The sequence below is a fragment of the Prinia subflava genome, chromosome 1 (genome assembly GCF_021018805.1).
Source record: "Prinia subflava isolate CZ2003 ecotype Zambia chromosome 1, Cam_Psub_1.2, whole genome shotgun sequence".
NCBI lineage: Eukaryota > Metazoa > Chordata > Aves > Passeriformes > Cisticolidae > Prinia > Prinia subflava.
In genome coordinates this window covers 57,892,760-57,914,490 of record NC_086247.1, presented here as the reverse complement: position 1 = coordinate 57,914,490, position 21,731 = coordinate 57,892,760, and the positions used below count along the sequence as shown (strand labels likewise).

Sequence of the window (21,731 nt, the reverse complement as noted above, 5' to 3'; positions counted from 1 at the left end):
CTAATGTATGCAGAAATATTTTTGTACCCTTCTGAAAGAGAGAGACAGAGAAAAGCAGGATTTCATAACAGAAAAAAATAACTTCGTATGATGGTATCAATAATTTCTACATTAATAATTATTGTGTTGCCATAGTTTTGAAGCTGTTCCCATTTCCAAGAAGTACATGTATAATTATATAACTAAAGTGCATTATAAAATTTGAGCATATTGATATAACATGCTAGATATTGAAGAAAACTAATTTTGTCTTTCTCTGTTTTTAAGATCCAGATTTTAAGGACCTTGGTGTTTTGAAACCATTGCCAGGTTGGTATGTTGTTTTTGGGTTTCTTCTAACTCAGAGGTCTTTATACTCTGCTGTAGAAAACATTTTGTTTGCTGTTCAGGTTTCATTTTTTCTGGTGTTTTGTTATTCAGTTTGTGAGTTTGAGATGGGAGGACCTGAAGGAATTGTGGAATCTGTACAAATTGTTAAAGAAGGAAAAGCTTCTGAAACTGAAGCAGTAGACTGTAAATGGTACATCCGAGCACCACCCCGATCCAAGGTCAGTCCTTCATCCACTTGCTGATTTGCCATTTAATTTAAGAAATTGACTTTTCTAATATATTGTGCATTTCTTAGTACAGTCAGATCTCATTTAATAACTTTACAGCTTGAACTGTAAACTATTTTTTCCTTCTGCTGTGGAAGGGTAATTTGTCATCTCAGCCAAAATAACCACCTTTCTCCATAAATGATGATTTGGGCAGTACTAATGTGCTTTTTGTGCCATAAGTAATTTTCTTAAATTCATCTTTAATTTTGTTCATTTTTTTAAAGAATCAATGTGTGTTTTGAAGTAGGAAATAATCTTATAATTTTAATTTTCAATATATTTCAAATACCCAACATATGCACCTCTAAGGGACCCTACTGGCTCCCTGAGGTCACCACTATTTCTCATCTGGGAACTGTGCAAATGGTCCTAAAATAAATTAATGTTCCTCTGTATGAAGCCTTTAATTCCTTTGGTTTAGAGACACAGACAAAGAGTGTTCTCATTTCTTTTCCTCTACAGTCAGCAAGCCAGCATTTTGTAAGAAACAAGAGAGGGCTGCAATGGATTCAAAAATACTTTTCTTGGATTCCTCTTGATTTTCTCTCTTATCCATAACTCATCAGTTATGATATGGCTACACTACCACTTCTCCCCTCTTTGCAGTAGGAACAGCTTTATGCCTCCCACCTACTTTCGTTCACTGTGTAAAAGACACCTCACAGAATACTTTTTCTGGCTGTCTTATTGGACAGGAAAGGTTTTAGAAAGTAGAATTTGTATTTGCACTACTCTCTGCTGTCTTTAAACAGAGGCTTTTTTTGTATAACCTCAGCGAGGAGACTGTACTGAATATGTAATTGTCTCACCATCAGAATAACACATGGATGAATGCTGAAGGGTTCTCTTCAGGAAAGGTTTTCATAAGAGAAAAATTCATTAGTATCAGCATTTTTCTATTGGGAAAGTTTAGGAAAGGATTTGGCTCATAAAGACTAGAGATAAATTATTTCCAGAAAATACTTTAATCTTATAACATTTTTTTACTTTTGGATAAAATTAATATTGATAGAAGTTTTCAATTAATTAGATGAGCTTCCCATTTTGCTACACTAAGTAATGATATGAAATTATTGGATTGATGAATGATTATTCCATGTGTTATAGGCAGTTTGTATTCAATCAGGGCAAATCCCAGTACTGATACAAGCTTCAGGAAGAACAGATGGAGATCAGTCCAGCTGGGAAAGTTTTGGGGATGCCGGTGGATGAGAGGCTGGAGTGTCTCAGAAAGGTACACATCCAGCCCAGAAAGCTAATTGTGTCCTGGGCTGTGTCAAAAGCAGAGTGGGCAGCAGGGTGAGGGGGCAGATTCTGCCCCTCTGCTCTGCTGTGGTGTGACCCCACCTGGAGTGCTGCGTCCAGCCCTGGGGTCCTCAGCACAGAAAGGACATGAGCCTGGTGGAGCAGGTCCAGAGGGGGGCCACAAAAACAGTGACAGGAATGGAGAACCTCTCCAGTGAGGCAAGGCAAAGACATGAGGGGTTATGCTGTCCAGAGGCAGAGAAGACTCTGGGAAGACCTTATAGCAGCCTTCCAGTACTTAGGGGGAGCCTGTAAGGAAGAAGGGGAAAAGTATTTTGTCAGTAGCAGTAATACAAGGTGTTTTAACCTAGCAGAGGGTAGATTTAGGCTAGATATGAGGAAGATATTTTTACAATGAGGGTTGTGAAACTCTGGAATATGTTGCTCAGAGAGCTGATAGATGACCATCCCTGGAAATATCCAGGGCCAGCTTGGATGGGGCTCTGAGCAACAGGATTGAGTTGGAAACGTCCTTGTGTATAGCAGGGAAGTTGAACCAGATGACCTTTATAAATCCCTTCAAACTTAAACTATTCTATCGTGTATTTAGTTATTAGTAGAAAGAAAACAGAATTGTAATTAGAATCAGCACAGCTAATTAAGCCAATAACATTTCCCTGTAGTCTAAATTCAAGTTTATGGTTGATCATATAATGCCACTGTGATGTTCTTACTTGGTCTAGCTCTAAAGTTCTATCTGATTCAAAGCCCTGCTAAAAATCCCAATTTTATCCTAACTGTAGCATTTATCCATACTTCAGTTCTGATGTAAAACTCCAAATTAGGCATTTATGTAACTGGAAACCCATTATGTATCAGAAGAATAGTATACTACCACTGTTAGTAGAGGGCTAAAAGTAAAATTCATTAATTCTTCATAAACTTCCGTACCTGTATTTAGTTGTGTTGTATTCCAAGAAGCCTATCCTAGCTGAAGGACACCTGGAAGGGAGAGCAACAGGAAAGTTTTAGAAAAATGAAGTAATACTGAATGCTATTTAATATCATCTAGAAGATTTTGTGAAGGAGTGTAATATAACACAATAAAACACTTTTACCAGGAAGAAGGAATGCTCTGATGATCACGTCTGTAGGATAACTCAGTCTCCCACACTCTGAAAGAAAGTTTCAGGTTAGATATGAAGGAAGAAAATTCAAACATCAGGAGGGCATTAAGAATATTTGTTTGAGAAAGTTGGTTCAGCTGGCATTGTTAGCAGTCTGAAAGTTCAGGTTAGATAACAACCCGTGAAAAATAAGAGAAACATTAATAATTCTGCCTTTAGACAGAGGGCTAGACTGGGTCATCTCTTGATGGATCCTGCTGTTCCTATTTTACCAAATTATCCAGGTGGAGAGATTGAGCAACATAAAAGCACATAAATCGGTGTTTCCTAATGTAGAGTTGAAAGGTTTCACAGAAAGCTGGAAAAAAAAAAAAAATTTTAAGCCTAGATCCATCTTTGAGGGGTAAGTCAAATTTAGCATTTGAGCTTGTGTGCTTTTCCAACAGATATATTTATGTACACACAGACAAGTATATACCTGTATGAATGCACACACATACAGTTACAGTTTCATCATACTAGAACAAGTTGAAAAATATACAGATATTAAGGAAGGAGGAATGAGTGAATAATTTTTTAAGAAATTTGTATGAAGTAATACTTATGATAAGATTGTTTATGGGTCTGATTCAATTGAACTGGAATCTACTGTTCATTTTTTACAGTCGGCTTCCTTTGTCCCTATCTAACCTTGAATGACATATTCAGTACAATTATATAGTGACATCATTTTAATTTATGTCAGCTTGCACCTATGAAAACAAGCTCTCCTGCTAAGAACAGTGAGAACTCAGCAGACATCTTTAAACCCACATGTTCCTGTACTTTGGGCTGCACAATTTGTTACTGGGAATTATGCCTAAAAGGCAAGAGTTTCTCAGAGAGAGTTTGGGTTGAACTTTTTCATTTTTAGTTTCTTAATTAAACTGTGCCAGAATGTGAGTTGCTTGCAATTTCATTTGGCGTAAGCTCATCCAATCTAAACTGTCTGCAGAAGCAAGATGCAAGTCCTTCCTTCCCTCGGTTTCCAATTCCAGATTCCAGCCAAGTCTGATCTCAATATATGAGCAATGAGATCAGCCAGGAAGTGTGTGCTTGAGGTCTCTAAGCCTGAGCTTCAAACTGACAGTCTGGGTCTAATGCTTCTATCCTCACTGATCTGGAATGGGACAGAGAGCAGAAAAGTTGTTGCACACACTTAAAATAGAGCCATCACTGATCATCCTATATCACACACACACACAGAGAGAGAGAGGAAAATAAATCTGAAATGTATGCAGAACTCAAACATTCTCCAAGTGCAGAGGGCTGCAGAAGGCAGTCTGGACACAGCTTATATGCAGACCTAGAGTCTTATATGTGAAAGTGACCAGTTGAAAAGTCTGTGTTTCTCGTAATCATTCAAAGTCAGTTCCTGCTGAGTAAGATAGCTGTGAGTTTTGAGTAGAGTAATACTGCACTTCATGTAGAATGTGACCACAATTAGTATTCAGAGCAAGAAAGGAAAATTAATAAGAGAGCTGCTGACTGAAAGTGCTAACCCACCCAGAACAATACAGTTCTGGAGGAACTTCCTCATCTGAAAATTCTTCAGTGTAGAACAAAGCCCAAAGAAGGAAGAGTATAAGCTTGTTACACAGTGATTTGAAATATTTTAGAAGCATCATTGGCTGTAAGCAGTGGATAAGCAAAGATTTTGTATTTAGGAATAGAAAATAAGAAAATGAATAGAATTATAGTTTACTTACATTCTGTTAAGGGTGAAGTATTGGAGGATGATATTAACAACTGTTTTTCTATGTTGGATGGGTCAGCATAGTTTGACAAAACTCCCCAGGAAGACAGAACCATGTTCGTGCTCAGGTAGCTCACTTTGGTGTGTGGCTTTCCCAGCAAGGTACCTTTGTGTCATGCTTGTTCTTTGAGAGGCTCTGTAGAAAAAATAACACAGTAGAACTTGGCAGTAAGAGTAATAAATATTTATAAATATGATATTCTTATATTCAAAAAAACCCAGTAAACAGTGCTATTAAACCCACTATTTATCAGACTCTCTGAGCACCTCAGAAAACAGCATCTAAACAGGAATAAATTTGTGTATATTGTCCAGTGGAAATAATCTATTCTGGAGGAATAAGCAATAAGTACTTTTAGACTGAACAAAGAGTGAGAGTAACCTCTTTATTTGTACCATGAGAGATAAAATGAAGTTATAAGGTAGTTAGAAAAAGTGATGTCTGATTCTCTTGCCCAGCCTGAACAAGGTATTGGACAAAGGTTATAGGATGCAAGACTTAACACAAGAGATTGAGGAAACCCAAAATGTCAATTAATGAAAATCTAGTTTTGGCACATCATGGCAGCATCCTTAACCCTGAGCTGCCAGTGGGTGGTGGCATCTATTTCAAGCTGAGCCACTGGGGAGCAGTGGGAAGGGGACACACGGCACATGGGAGGGGGCCAGGGTGAGGGAGGCCACGGTGCCAGGACATGACTGGTGAGACTTGGACAGGCCTGGCCATGGTGGCTGGGCTGTGGTGGTGGCTGGCCTTGCCCAGGCAGTGGGGCTGGGCTGTGGTGGTGGCTGGGCTTGCCCAGGCAGTGGGGCTGGCCCAAGCACACCCTGGCCAGCAGCTTGGCAATGGCCGAGGCTGGGTGGTGAGGAATGAGGCTGGGAATGGGGCAGTGTGACCCAGTGTGACCAAGACACTTGCATGTTTGCTGAGGGTTGGTACTGCTACCTGGCATGGTCCTGACCACATGGAGGGATGACTTTTTGGTTCCAGGTGCCTACATTCGTAGTGAGTGTAGTCTGAAGAGAGACTGGGTTATTGCATGTGCATTTCCTAGACAGTTAGGAGGAAACATGGAGTGAAGCAAATTGTGGAGCTGCGAGTGAGTCTGTTTAAACTGATCTGACTAAACCAAAACATTTCCTGCTCTCCCATGTGAGGTGGAAATTTGTGTTCTTAGATGAGACCTTCAAGAAAAGCAGTTTAAGCTGTCGGCACTGGCAGACTAACATACGCTAATTTTTGGAAGCTTCTTAATCAGTTGTAGAAGAGAAGCTTTAAGTAGTGCACTAAAATTTAATAGGAGCCATTTGAGTGGTGATTCTTGAAATGTTAGGAAAAATAAAATTTAAAGGCTGAATAGCCTAACAGCCAGAGACGCTTTTGCAAGCTTCAGATGATCTCCTTCTCTGACAGAGCTCTGAAGCTTACAAACATACAGATAATGCAAATAATATTGTGGAGTAAAAAAAGCCCAGCATATATATATATCTGGAACTAGGTGAATAAATTATGTTTAAAGAAGTAGAAAATATTATTTACTGTGTTAAACTATTAAAATCCCTTATGTGAAATAGTTTTTTGAGATGAAGGTGCAAGACAATTACATTTGGAATCATGTAGATAGAATCTCTGCTATGAAGGCATGTCAGTGCACACAACAGAGTAATGCTGTCAAAACCCCCACTCTTAACTTACCATGAATGTGTTCCATTCAGGTATACAAATATAATGAACCTCAGCATCTTCAAACCAGATAGCTATCAAGAAGTGTAATTAAAAAAAGCTATTAGAGAATGTAATAAAATGTCTGCCAAAGAGAGCAGCAGAATCAGGATGCCATCTCCAGTTCTCAGTGTTATAAAGCAGAACAGTACCAAGGAGCTGTAAATGTTGTGAGCACTTGTGAGCATTTTTGAACTGTACTAGAAAAAAAAAATGACTTGACAGAGTAAGTTCTGCTATTGGATAGTCACAGAGATTTGAAGAAAAAAATAGGACAAAGCAAAGAAATCCAAAAATCTGTTTAGAAAAATGGTGTTCTGATATGTGAGCCTTGGCTGTGGATCACAGTATCTTAGAAGTACCATATAAAACTGTCATCTTTGACAGGCAGCATTCTCCAAACTCTAGAATATAAGAAAATATGAGGTATGAAGCTCTCTGTTTGTACCACATGGTCCCAGACTAGTAACAGAATAAAAAATGTTGAATAGTCCCCCAAAATAACAAAAATCCAAACAGATCATGTATTGTTAACACTTCTTCATTGAAGTGATGTTGATTAAAAAAAAAGAAAGAAAAACATCCAAGCAAGAGAACACACCATTTCAGATTACAAATTCAAGCATCATTGGCAAAATGCTTTTTAGGCTGGTGTACTTGGTGTCTGGTTGCCTTGAAGGAGTTTAATTAGTGTTGCACAATCTGCTTTAAAAAAACTGGGTTTTCCAGGCCTAAATACTGGAGGAATCATCTTGAAAGCACTTTGTTAATCACACAGATCTGAAAAGGATGTAGAATAAAGCAGGTGCTGTAACTGATCACTGAGCAATGGGACAATTTAACCCAGTCCTGTGCTTACGAGTGAATTGACTGAACGCAGAAGGTGAATATGCAAAATCTGGACATTAGGCTTGGATGAAGAGGAATTTTTTCTCTTATGTCTAAATTACTTTTGGCAGCTGAATGATGGCTTTTTGTTTGGTTTGGTTTAAGGCAACTGAGTGTCTGTGCAGATATATTGTCTGATATGCTGGGATATGGTTTGAAGCTTTTCCTTACTGACCTGATCAATCATGTTGTCATCCCTCACCTTCAGTGATTGATTAAAATGCAGAACTCATAAAAAGTGATTCTCTACGAGGAGATTATAATCTGACTATTTAACTGAGGTGATATATTATTTGTAGTTTATAATAATTTTGGTGTTTTTGCTAATATGTTCGGTCAGAGATTTTTGTTGTTTTCAAATTTAAATGAAGAGAAAGAGTAAAACTTTCCCAACATTTCATTTTTTGATTATCATTTATAGTGGAAATACAAAACTTACAGGCAACAAGAGAATTATTTAAAATAAAATGAGACTGAATGTAAATTACATATGCCACAGTGGCAGTGAGGTTTTATCAGATTTGTTGCTAATGATATTGGCATTTGCAGTGACACCTCAAAACTCAGTGAATCTAATACTTGAGCAGCCCTCTCTCCTAAGTAATGTGGAGCTGATTTGACAAAAGTATCTTATTAAAACTTTGGAACAAAAATGTGAAAGAAGACGATATAGCAGTTATGCTTCTTCTTTCAAATAAGATGTTCTCTTCAGCAAGAATGCCTCGATTATGCTAATATAATGTGTCAGTAGCTATAGAAATGTTCATTCCAAAAGCTCCTATTGGCATCAATAAAAAAATGCTTAATGAAGGCAGATGATGATGTTTGAGTCTGTGACCTCTTCTTTAATTCGCTTCCTTTCAGAAGAACAAAGTTTCTTATCAACTGCTGGTAAAAGTAATGGCTAAGACCTCTGTAAATGAAATAACCAGTAATATTGATAATTTTTCTCTGACTTTCTGATGAATTTGTTTTAGTGACATCCACATACCAGTGAAAGTAATGAGAATATTGCCACTGATTTCAAAAAAACTATGTATAGGGAACATTTTGCATTAGATAAGAGTTTGTCATATAATCAGTTTTATTCTTTCCCTGGGGAACTCAATTTATTATTAGTCATTTTCTTCTGCCAGTGTGGATCTTACAGCCAGTGACAGGAACAATGGCAAATATATAGCAATGAAACCATACAAGTTGGCAGAGGCGTGCAGATGCAATTAAATTATTCCAGCTCTTTAAAATAAAATCTGATCCAATATCAGGTTGCCAGTTTGCGTAATCAGTTTCCAGTTTTTAAAAATGCACTGCAGTCTTAAGCCAAAGGTCTGATTCAAAAAAATAGATTGAAATATACCCACTGATTTCAGGGTGTATTGTATCAAGTCCTCAATATTTTATATAAAGTTCTGGGAGCAGTCATCTCCAAAAGCAATTATGAGAATGAAGCTCCAGCTTACCTCAGAATATCAGGAACTTATTTTCTCTAATTTATAAGACTTCATGCCATTGGAGAAAGTGGCATCTTTCTTCTACAGGGTTGAAATAGATTTTTAAGTCAAATGTTTCTTTGCAGTGGTTCCACTACCTATCAGGTCTATATATGTTATGATGTTGGCTGAACTTACACAGAGGAATGAGCAGGTATGGCTGACAGCAGAATTCAGGCTGGAAAGAACTGAAGGTTTTGGCTTCTTCACTGAAAGACTCACAACAAAATGCTGAGTTATTATTCTCTTGATTCCTTTTCAGTATTTATGTACTGCTACTCCAGGAAATATTTTACTATTTTATAAGGCTAGTGTGCCTCCAGAAACTAAAGAATGTCAAAAGACAAGCCCATAGAAATAAGATTTTGTCTGTACTGTTATATGAACAGTGTTTTTGAACAGATCAGGAATAATTGATGAACTCTGGAAATTGCTGGGAGAGCTGGTATTTTGTAACCACAGTGAGGACTAGCATACATTCCTTGTAAGAATGAAAACTTGTAAAAATTACATCTCCATACTGAAATGGGATACCCTTTAAAGGAAATGCATGCATTGTACATATATTGTAATTGTAATTGTACATATAAATGTACATATAAAAGGCAGCAGGATAGAAATAGAGAACACATGAACAAATGTGCAAGGCCTTTCACCCAGTAGGTATAGTTTTATTATTGTTCTGCCATCAGGTTAATGTAATTTTTTTTCTGGAGTAAATATGAGCTCTCCTGAAGAGGAGAATACATAAAAATGTGATGTGGTACATTGCACTATAACTTCGTGCTCTATCACACACATATATATGTATGTATGTATATGGCATATAAATATAAATGGTGTACATATGATGGGCATATATAGACAGCAAAAGTAATGATTCACTACAAAGCATGTTACAAACTTTCTGTTCTCTGTGAACCATCTCTCTGACATGTTTTTCTTCCTGGGAAACAGTCACATGTATGCAATATAGTGTGCAATCAGCTGCAGGAAAACCTCATTACATTATCTGTGACAAGGCTGGCAAGCACTGGGACACCTGTCTGAAGCAGGCTGCTTCAGTTAACTGAGAAAAGGATAGCAAGGGGCACCTTTAATTCCCTAAGTTATGGAGAGATGGGCTGTGGACTGTCTCAGCAGCTTCCCAGGAGAGGCTGGGTGCCAGGGTGGCACAGTGGCTCTTACACCCTTGCTTGAGAGGGAAAATCCGATGTCTGGGACACAGAAGCAGCTCTCTGGTACGTCCCAAATATGGCCAGTTGCTGGGGGTTTGTATCATGGCTCTGCCTCTTCCCATGCCTCCCTCCCCCACGTGGGATCCCCCCCATGGGAATCTTTCTCTGTCAGCACAAAAGTGTGTATCATTTCACTGTTTTACTGAACAACCACTAAATGAAGTAAGAAACAATATAAAAACTATACCTTGATGTAAGATATTTCCATCTCAATGTCTTGGTGTATTTCTGTTAGTTGTTCCATGTTGTAGAGACCAATACAGGAATATTCCTTAATTTATAGTATGTAAACTCCAGGATACATGATGAAAGTAAAATACACTTAACTGCACTTAAATTGAAATAATTGAAATTCCAATGAACTCTTCTGGATAGAAATGATGGAATATGAGTAAGGGTAAGAATAACAGATTAGAAAATAGATGTGCCTTTAGTATACTTAATTTCATTTGCTAGTAAAAATTTTTCACTAATATTCTTTTCAGAGGGACATTTATGCAAAGCATAATAAGGAATGAAAATATACCATAATACACCACCTGAAAAGGCCCATTAAAAAATCTGGGCTACTATTAAACTGTGGCAGACTGCTTGAGAGCACATAATTCTCAAAACATAAGAGCTTTAATATATTAATGAGGTGAAATTATGAGTCCTGTTGCTATTAGGATATGCACTGCTTGTGTATTTTTTGAAAAAGCAGAGAAGTTTATTAAGCATTTGTTCTGTGCATATGAAAATACCTGAAGTCAATAAAGTTGTTTGAAAATAAAAATATTTGATGTCTAATACAGTGGGGTTTCTTTTTTAGTAATTTTTTTCAAGTGAAGATGCATACAGCTCTATGCTGTGTATGCTACTGCCTTTTTATACAATTTTTGCCCTAATTCACCTTTCTGTATCATTCTCCTAAAATCTCATGAGACAGATTGATTATGTATCATGTATCTATTGAAAATACCTGCCTTCTCTGTGAATTGAATATTTCATGTTGCTTTTATAATCAATTGTTTTTAAAATTGGTGATTTTCCTTATTAAAGTCCATATACACTTGAATATCAAATAATAGTCTTTTATCCTCCTTCTTTTTAGGTAGATTTAAAGAGCTCTTTGCAAAGGCAATATATCTATTACTTTATGAGACAATTAAGCTTGTATGAAAGAGACATAGGTTTCTAGAAGTTTCCACAGAATATGTTTGATTTCAAACCTGTTAAATTATGAAAATTTATACCATAATGCTTTGTTTAGAAGAGCTTAGATGGTGTCCTGATCCTTGAGGAAACATAAAAAGATTAATGATGGAGTTCTGCCTGGCTCTCGGATTCTCACTTCCTGAATCAGTGTAGCAGAAATGTAGAAGATGACACACTGACTCTGGGGAGGGAGCAACAATGATTTGCATTATTATTTCATATGTCAGTCATGTAATAGAGCAATGTTGTGCCAAGCAGTAAAAGAAGGAATTTCTAGCTTATCTGTCCTTCAGCTTGAAGAACAGTATATAGTTCTGGAAAAAAAAAAGAAAAAAAAAAAAAAAAAAAAGAAGAAAAAAAAAAAGTGGAAATTAGGACCTTATTGTGGATAAGAAAAAGAAATATCTTGATCTTATGAGAGATTCTACTTGGAAGACAAAATACCAGGAAGTAGAAACAGTGCTCAGTTTGCATATTAATGGCCTTCCAAGGAAGTGCCCTATGGATCACCAGCTCCAGAAAAACTATTTTGATGGAATTGTTGCGTACTCTTTCTATCTCCTGCAATGTAGAGAAAAGTTGCTTAATGTTTTTTTCAGTCATTCTCAAATGCCTGTACATGTTGCTTTTGTTGTTGATTGATTTATAGATCTATTTACGATTCTTGGACTACGAGATGCAGAATTCCAACGAATGCAAAAGGAATTTTGTAGCAGTCTATGACGGAAGCAGCTCCGTGGAGGATTTGAAAGCAAAGTTTTGCAGCACAGTTGCTAATGATGTGATGCTGAGGACAGGTCTGGGTGTAATCCGCATGTGGGCAGATGAAGGCAGTCGAAACAGCCGATTCCAGATGCTCTTCACATCTTTCCAAGAACGTAAGACCCTAATCAATGCATCTGCCTTTCAGCTTGTTAAATGATACAAGTCCCAAAACCTGTTAATATTTTCTTCATGCAGAGCAGTCACTGAAATATGTTGCCTAACAAGCTATGTAAATATTTAGAACAGTTTTTATTCCAAGCATTTGTAGTAAGCAATAATTTGTAATGCAGTAGACAGACCAAGATTCAAAACCAAGAAAACAGGAACAAGTGGTCATGACCTGTCCAGTCATATAACGGTGACTTTTGTCTGATCCCCAAACTACATGCAAGTTTTTCCTTACACAACATAGAAAATAATACAGCTCTGATAGTTTCTGTCAAATCAGATAATTTTCTCTGAATTTGATTTTTTAGATCTCATTATGATATGTCTTTGAGAAATACCTTATGATTATTTTATCACAAGTGGTGGGTGTGTGCATATATCAGTGAACATGTATGTCAGATATTGTCAAGCAAAGAGTTTAGGGTTTTCTTTTGTAGCAAAAAAAGCTTTTTAAAATCCTTTCATATTTTGGTTAATATTCTCTTTATGTGCCTTACTTGCATTTATATTTTTATATGATATTTGGGCTCAGATCACAAGCAAAATAGCCTGTGAAAGAAACAAAATGTAGTTCTAGACTGTTTAAGGAAAGAAACAATCAAACCAATCACAAAAATCCCTCAACAAAAAGTTCCATTCACTGAAAAGGATTGACCCAGATAATCCTGTGAAAGACCTCTGAAAGATATCAATTTGTTTTCTTTGATAGGAATAATGCATACTTAGCCTCTTTAGAAAGGTGCATTTATTTTCACATGCTGGTTCATGTTAATTTTTAATGTGTTTTTGGTTTGTGCATCGTGTGCCTGACAGAACAATTTCTTTACTGCTGTCAGTGGTTGGAATGAAGGCTCAACCTACCAAACACATTCTTCATCTGTATTCTGTGTGTGTGTACCCTGCAATGAGGCAACAAGTCTCTGTTGAGAACAGCCTCCGTAATTCCTTAATTATGGCTCTGATTAAAAATTTCTGACATTTTACATGCCTGAGACTGCATGTGCCACTGTACTCTCACACTTGCAGCCTTAGGGTGGATTACATTAGTCTTGCCTGCAAATCAAGCTGGGGTCTAAAAGACACTGAGAACCCTTGGTTGAGATGATGCTGCCCTTTTCTCATTTCTGCAACTGGAGCTGTCTTGAATATTCAAGATCTGATTCATTTCTTTCACAAGGCATCTTGATCTGTTACCTTAGAAACAACTCCACAGACACTGGAGGTTCACAGCATATAAAGAACTGGAGAGTGAAGCACTATGATGACTAACTTGAAATGAAGGTTTGAATAAGTGTACGTTTGCAAAACTCTCATATTTTAAAGGATAATAAGGAAAAATGTGGAGGTTTTTTTCTCTTACAGTATTCCTAATATATTTACCTGACATGCTACATCTTATGAGCTACTTCTTTCATGTAAGCAGATGGTAGTTTATAAATGTATACAGTTTATGAGAGTTATGACTAGTATTCTGACTGAGAAATTCAAAATACAAACATAATGTGCTTTCTGTCAATTTACTCTGAAGAGTCATTGTTCTCTAAAAGCTGAATATTTATTAAAGGCTAAATAATACTTTGAAGTATATCTACATAGCCAGTTCATAAATAGTAGAAGAAACTGCATCTGTAATTTTAATGCTAGGAATTGACTTTAAAGGTTTAAAGATGATGCAGATGGTATTTTCTGTGTCTTGTCAGCTGTCTGTGAGAGCTGCCCTATGTCACATACTGGTGTTGGCTGTCAGGAGTCAGCTAGAGCAGATATCAGTCAGACACACTCTGAGACACAGCTCCTGGCATGTAAACTGTCTTTCAGCAGCGTGTGGGAATAATTAGATCATCTGCATGGAAGAGGAGGAATGTCAGACCTCATTCAGGGAGATGTGCATCAGGGAACAGACACCTGTGTGTCTATTCAGGGACAAAGAAAGGAAAAAAGTCCTATTTTGTTCATACAGAGCTGAGGAAGGAACCAAATAGAAGATTACATTTATGTTGCAGTAATGCCTATGGAAAGAGTGACAAAGTAGAATTCCTGTATTTACTGTTCCTGTGGAAATGACCAGCAGGTGTTGTGATCTGTTGCTCCTCAAGTTCCTCTCCTTAGTGTGGGTTAGGCTGCTGAGATTGAATTTTCCCTTACACAAGGCTCTGTGTACTGGAAGTGGTATCTTGTGGAAACAAGCTACTAAACCTGAGCATTGTTTTCTTTCAGTGGAAGTTTGTTCAATGTTTATTCTTGTTACAGAGCCATTTCTTGAGGACTTGACATTTGTATAGAACAGAGAAATCTTAAAGAGATTTCTTTTATAATTATTTTCATATGTTTCAATAAGTGTGTTCCAAATCAATTTAAAACATGTACGCATTTCTGGTGGCATCTAAAAAGTGGTCGTGCAAGTTTCCAAACCTCTCACAGTGATGTTTTCAGAGTAGCAGTGCCATAAATATGTCTTAAGGAATGGCATACAGTGCATGAGGTTGTTAAATTTCCTGCATCAGAAAATCAGGAATAATTCTGATCATTGTCAAAATAGTAGCTGACCTCTAAGTAACACTTAATAACTGATTACTTCTTAATAGGTGATAATTTATAGTGATGATCTGATATATCATTGTCAGCATTATTAAATATTCCAACTATCATTGTGGGATTTGACTCCTTATATCTTTGCTTTTTTAATCTTTAAGGTATCTTCTAAGCATAATCATATTTTTGTGCATAGGAGTCACTGTTACACAAGATTTTAAATATCCAATAAATTCATATAAGAATGAATAAAAGGTAAGAAAAAGCTGATATAAACAAAAGATGTCTCTTCAACTGGTAAGAAGACTTGAAAAACGAGTCTTTGTTTTCCCACCCACTGACTAACTGTTCATTTAATTTTTCATGACTGAAGAGTGATCTCCTGCCTGATTAATGACAGACATGCTACACCTACAGCTTCTTCAAAGAGCTGCTCCTCAGCAGACACACCTACACTTTAGCCTAAAAGCAGATTTGTAGAACCAGGGCGTAAGAGAAAAACCCTCTGTATGCACAGCAGACAAGAGGTTCACTTTCTCACCTCTGACTGCTCTTTGGTAGCACAGCTTCCTTCTGTGCCCATAACTCTGCACCAGAAACCCCAGACCAGAAAAACTTCATTCCTTCATTCTCTTATTGTCCCTTTGAGCTGTAAGCTTGTTTTTAGAGCCCTATCACATGCAACTTTCCTAATGGAGCATAAGTTCTATCATTCTTATTTTATTTTTATGAACAAAACCAAAATCCCTACTTGGACAGAAGTCTAAGGCTATGCTTACAAGAGTAGGGTGCAGTTTGAGCAAGTCACAGCGCCCAAGTCCTTGTTTACAGACTTGAAGAGGATCACCCAGCACGGGCAGTTCTTTAATGAGGAAAAGGGACTGCAGGTATGCAGTGCTAGTGACTGTTGTTTTTGTGGTAAACCTAGGGGAAGTACTGAAAAAGGGAACTGCAGAGTGTTTAGTGCAACCTGTAAAGAGGCAGCTTCTCATTGCAAGGACTTAGGATTGTAAACAGATTGCAGCTTTGCTGGTTTTACTCTCTGCTTCCACACTAATATTTTAAAAAGAAACCTTTGGGATTGCCTCCTTACTGGTGAGCACTCATCTGTGCTTTTCCTCCCTTCTGTGCTATTTGCAGCTATCTCTAGTGAAAAACCCTCACTGGCTAAGCACCCCAGTGACTCTCTGACCCTGAACAAAATAATTGTTTGTGTTGCCCAGAGAGTATTAACTGAACACACACTGGAGCTCTGAGCACAGGCTCCTGACCTGCCATTCTCTGGTGAGTTTGTACTTCAAAGAACCAAAAAAACCCACCACCAACAAAACTCAAAAAAAACTCCATGAAACCATAGAGGTGTTTTTGAAAGACTAGATTATTGATCTGTATATGGTATTAACTATCCACAAAAGTTGTATCTATCTAGCACAGAGCTATCTGAAGGTGACTAAGAACATCAGTATTAAGCCTATCTACTTTTCAAATTTATAATAGCTGTATTTTAACAAGCCCATTTTTCATTATTGGCAAATCATATACTTGCAGTGCACATTACTATAACAATCTTAATAATTTCATAATCTTAATAAAGCAAATGAAACTGTTTCTCAATAAATATTTTTCCTTGAAGAGACTGAAAAACAACTTCTTCTTCTGTTCCAATGATCGTTCAAGGAACATCTGAAGAATTTAAATTTTCCTTCTCTTGTGGAGGAAAGAAAGCCTTACTTTTCATTAAAGAACAATGGGAAAATCCAAATGATCTGTACTTAAAGAATTCTTGTGCAGAGCATGACGCAATGAGCTATCTTGAGTAGAGGAGGAGTAGGTGTGAAATGTCTAACGACTTCAGTGTAAAATGTTTCTCACATCTAACCATTGTTAAGATTTCAGGATTTTCCCATTCACTCTTAGGAAAAAGCAAGACTTTTCAAAAGTGTTATGACGAGAAGAGAAGGGGAGAAAGGAGGGAGAGAGATAAGCCTAAAAATAGCAAATAGGGTAGGACATTTGTCTAAGATTATCCCATCTTGGCCTGAAATCCCTGCCTTGAAACAGGCTCAAAGGGTAAATCCACAGGGTTCAGTGAAACACAGCATAGACACCCAAGCTGGCTTGCTCAGAGCTAGTTCACACACAGTTGCACTAACTATGGATGGTGCTGAGAAATACACTGGAGAAAGCACTGCACTGAAGTGGAACAGACAGGCTGCACACCAGTTCCATAACAGATCTGCTTTTAGCTCCATCTGTAAAAATATTTCAGCCTGCCTATGGTTGCAACTTATATCCAAGGTATGCTGCAAAGCCCAACAAAATGCTGCTTAATGCAAAGCAATAATGTATTCTCTTACTTATATAATACCTTCACAATGGAATAATAATTATTAATAACATGGAATATTTAATTCCTACTGCTTTACAAATTATGTAATTTCATAGTATAAATTGGAATGTCTTACTTGTGACTATTTATTTTATTGTCTGAGTGAAACCAGTATGACTTTTTAAAATATAAATTATGACTTCTTTTATTTCATGTTGCTTTGTAAGGATGACCTATGGAAGAACTATTAATACACTTTATGTTTCTCTGCTTTAGGGCTATTCAGGATTAAAATACTATTTTTTTGTTAATAAATTAAAAAGTGTAGATTATGGGCACATGCATTTCTAAAACCTTTCTCTAGTAAGAAAATATAGACAACTATATTGGTTCAATTTTTAAGAACTTTGAAAGCAGCAACCTTGAAATCCCAAACTGAAGCTTTTTTGAATACTGTGGTGGAAACTTTCTGGAAAAATGAGCAATATAACAATCTACTAATTTGTCCTAGAAACAGAACATATTTACATTCTTGATAATAGAAAGAGGGTTGTTATTATTATAGTTGGGGTTTTTAATGATGAGCAGAGATTTTCCTATACGTGAAAAAGACTCTGGGATAGCATGTCTATTCCTGTTAATACTTGTTTATAAATCTTCTAGGATAAGAGCACCATCTTGTGTTCAGTGTAAATAGCTGTTGCAAAGCAGGAGATGTTGCATTATAATGAATTCAAGAACTATAAAATTGTTTGTATATTAAGATACAAGGTATCCTTACACATAGCACTCACATTCATAAAAAGAAAATATTTTTATAAAAATAATGTAGAATGAAAATTCTTTTTTTATTTTAATATGATTTTATGTATATCATATATATAATTTTATAAAAACTATTATTTTATATTAAAAATATTGGTTCAATTGCAAAATAGAAAAATAACCTTTAGTAGTATTTTTCTTTAATTAGTGATTTAATTTAGATGATAGTATTTTTGTGATGTAAAAATCAAAGAACTGATTAGAAACTTTAATTTATTAAAATATATCAAGTTGAATTATGTGTGTAGTTCTAATTTTCTCAGTTGTGCTGTAATCACTACGAATTGTTCATTGTGCTGACTATGCTCTCATTTATTTCTGGGTCCATACCTTTGTAGAGCTTGACTTAAGGCAGCTTTGAGACACAGGAGAAATAACACAATTGTGTGTTCCCAGCTGTTACTTTTAATCTAATTATAAAGTCAGTGTTTTTTCAGACAGACACAGAAGGAATGGAAGGAACTCCAGGATATGGTCTAGTCCAATCCTTTTGCTCTAAGCAGGGTCAGCTACAGCAGGTGGCTCAGGGCTCAGGGTTTTGAGTACCTTCAGTGATGGAAACATCACAACCTCTCTCTGTTAATCAGCCCTTGCATAGTGTTTGACCAGCCTCAAAGTTCCTGCATTTAAAGGGAATTTCCCGTATTTCCTTTCATGCCCATTGCTTCCTCTCCTGTCACGGGGCATTGCTGAGAGGAGCCTGGCTCTGTCTTCTCTCCTCGCTCCCGGTGCGTGTTTGGATGCATTGACAAGAGCCTGCTTGAAACAGTCCCGGCTTTCTCAGCCTCTCCTCACACCCCTGATATCTCAACCCTTTAAAGGCCTTCACAGCCTCTTCCTGGGCTCTCTGCAGTCCCTCTTGTGCTGTGGAGCCCAGAACTCGACACACACTGCAGATGTCATCTCATCAGTGCTAAATACAGGGGAAGGGTCATACCTCTCAGCCTGCTGACAATTCTGTTTTTAATGTAGCCCAGGACAGTGGTGGCCTTTGCCATGAGGGCACATGGCTGGCTCAAGGTGATTTTCAAGGTGACCTTATTGCATGTCAGAACCTTTTCTGTAAGCCTGCTTTGCAGTTGGTCAGTCCCAGCACTGGTGCATGAAATTATTTCTCCCAAGGCACAGGGCTTTGCATTTCCTTTTGTTGATCTTCTTGAAGACCCTGTTTGCCCAGCCCATTGAGGCCTCAATCAGCAGGACTTTTCAGAGCTAGTAAAGAGTGGCTTCACAACAATGTGAGGCACCTACTGGGGGCATCACATCAGGACCCACAAGTTCATGTCTGTCCAGTTGATTAAATATTCCCTAACCTCATCTCCTTCCACTCAGAGAAGTCATACTTCTGCTGGGATCATGCTGCCCTACTGCTACCACTCATATATATCCTTTCTATATTTGAGCTCAGTCAGGAGCTCAATGTCCCTCCATGCAGGACAGTTGCTACCTTCACTTGATTTTCAGCCTGACCAGACAGAAAACTGCTGAGCTGGGAGGAGGTGATTGTACAGAATCAACTCTTCTTGAGCCTGTATGTTTCCAGAACCACCTCCCATGACATTTGTCCACCCAGACTCCTCAACAGTGAACTTCTGCTTTTTTGAGGCCCAGAATTATGATTTTGCTCTTTGGTTTATTCCTTCTTTGAAGCATCCCAGAATCCATCATCTCATGCTCTTGACTTTCACCTTCCCAGTAGATTCTTGTTTATAAAAGTATGAGGAACAGCAGAGCTACCCTCATCAGCTCCTTGATTACCTGGGTCAGAAAATTATCAATGCACTCTGGAAACTTCTGGGCTTGCTTGTACCCTGCTGTGTTGCTCTCCACAGATATCAGGTGGTTTAAATCCCCATAAGGACCAGGGCCTGCGACTGTGAGGTTACTTCCAGCTGCCCAAAGTAGATTTCATTGACTGCTCTTGATCAAGTAGTCCAAACACAAAGTATAACAGTAGCTTTCCACATGACCAAAAAGTCACTTGGCTCCTCACCTGGGTGAGCTCTCTGCATTCCTGCTGTTCTCTCACATAAATGGCATATATGAAGTGATGGGGAAGACCATGGAGCGATAGAGTAGGGCTTCTTGTGTGTAGAGATGTTTGTGCTGCTTTATCTAGTTGAAATTAATGGTAGAAGTAGTTCCCTTTTGTGAAAACATTCACAAGCTTGTCACATACTGCTCGATCCCACTGTCATCCTGGGTTCTGTAACAACTTTAGGACTGCATCAGGACCAGATCCATCTTGCTGTGAAAGAATCTGGTTTACCACCAGTTCATTTATCTTTTTGTTATTACTAGAATGTCCTTGATGCAGCATCCAAGACTCCTTTTTTGGGTTAAGAAAGCAAGTTCCTCCAATGTACAACAGGACTGAGAAGTTTTCAACTTCTTCCCTTGATGCTTTCATTCATTTCAAAAAAAATACCTTAATTAGAGTGGGGGAAATATACTGTTTTCTTGTCCTGCTTAATCATTTCAGGGTCATGGGAACACAGAGAAGACTTGGCTTTTTAATTTTACAAATATGAACAAAAGCGGGTTGTTTGTCATTAGTTTTCTGAATCTTACATTTGGGTTTCTCTCATGCTAAGTTTGCTGTACTGGTTTTGAAATTTCTTTGCTTCACTATTTATCTTGTTTTGACATTTATTCATATACCATTTCTTTCTTTCATTGTTCAATAGCACAACTTAAGGAAACTCAAATTTTCATTCTTTTTTCTTCCTTTCTCTTGCCTTTTTGCATAATTTTTCCTTCTTCTTAAATCTGAAAAAAAAAAAAAATTATTGTCCTTTATTTTTCTCTCATCTCATCATGAAACAATTGACATTGGTTTTCCCTGTAGAGTTCTCTCTTTCTTCCTCTTCCTTTCACTTCCTTGCTGCCTTTATTTAGTTTCTTTTCTACTTACTACCACTATAGTTCTAAATTCAGACAGCAATCTGCCCTTCCCACTTCACTTCTAAGATTCTTCATGTCCCTCTGAATGCTTTTTTGCGTTTTGTTGTTTGTTTGTTTGTTTTCTTTGTGGCTTTAATAGTGTAACCTAATCCTGAAAACCTTTGTTTGCTTATCTTTTAATATTTCTCCCTTTTCCCCATGTCACTCCGTGAACTTTCTGTTTGATATTTGTGTCTTTTTTTTTTTTTTTTTTTGTACACTTTTTATTTTGAATGGGTGGCTCTTTAGATCTTCTTAAGTTTCTCACTTTTTTTTTTTTTTGGCTCAGAGTAGGCAGTGAGACTGTTTCTGCATGTGGGAAACATCCCAAAAGATCCTCACCTTGCCTGGAAACAAGCATAACAGCTAGAGTGTGAAAGGATGGTTATGACTCTGATGTGTTACCTACATGACGTGTTACATCATCAGTGGCACAATATCCTCCAGGCTCCGACTTCACTGTCCCCAAATGACAGCAACAGATAGATAAGAACTGTCCCCAGATATCCTCCCTTTCTCATATGCACATGTGCTCTTCTGATCCATCCAGCATAAAATAGAATCCTTTTTGTAACAAAATGTGACCAAGTTCACTGCACCTCAGGAGATGTATACCTCTTGTATACCAGGTTTTTTAAAAAAATTGAACAGTGGACAGGCTGCTTGATGTCTTCTGGTTAAAGATACGGTATATGTACAGTGTTATATCTGAGTGAGTGGTTGCATATTGGAGGTGTGCACTTTGATTTGGATGGCATTTACTACTCGCTTAACACACCATAACAGCTCCAAATAAGCCAGTTATGGATGTCTTAACTTAAACACTTATTGGTAAGTGGACTTCTTGACATGATATATGGAATCATT

The 21,731-nt window shown here is 37.4% G+C and overlaps 1 protein-coding gene across 1 annotated transcript in view; it reads left to right on the top strand.

Moving 5' to 3' along the window:
* Nucleotides 1–423: 423 nt before the first annotated feature.
* Nucleotides 424–21,731, top strand: part of LOC134550689 (neuropilin and tolloid-like protein 1) — a 28,524-nt gene continuing 7,216 nt past the window's right edge. The window contains exons 1-2 of the mRNA XM_063397425.1: nt 424–548; nt 11,952–12,180. Coding sequence (XP_063253495.1) covers nt 435–548; nt 11,952–12,180 — 343 coding nt within the window. The 5' untranslated portion in view covers nt 424–434. The remainder of the gene's footprint in view (nt 549–11,951; nt 12,181–21,731) is intronic.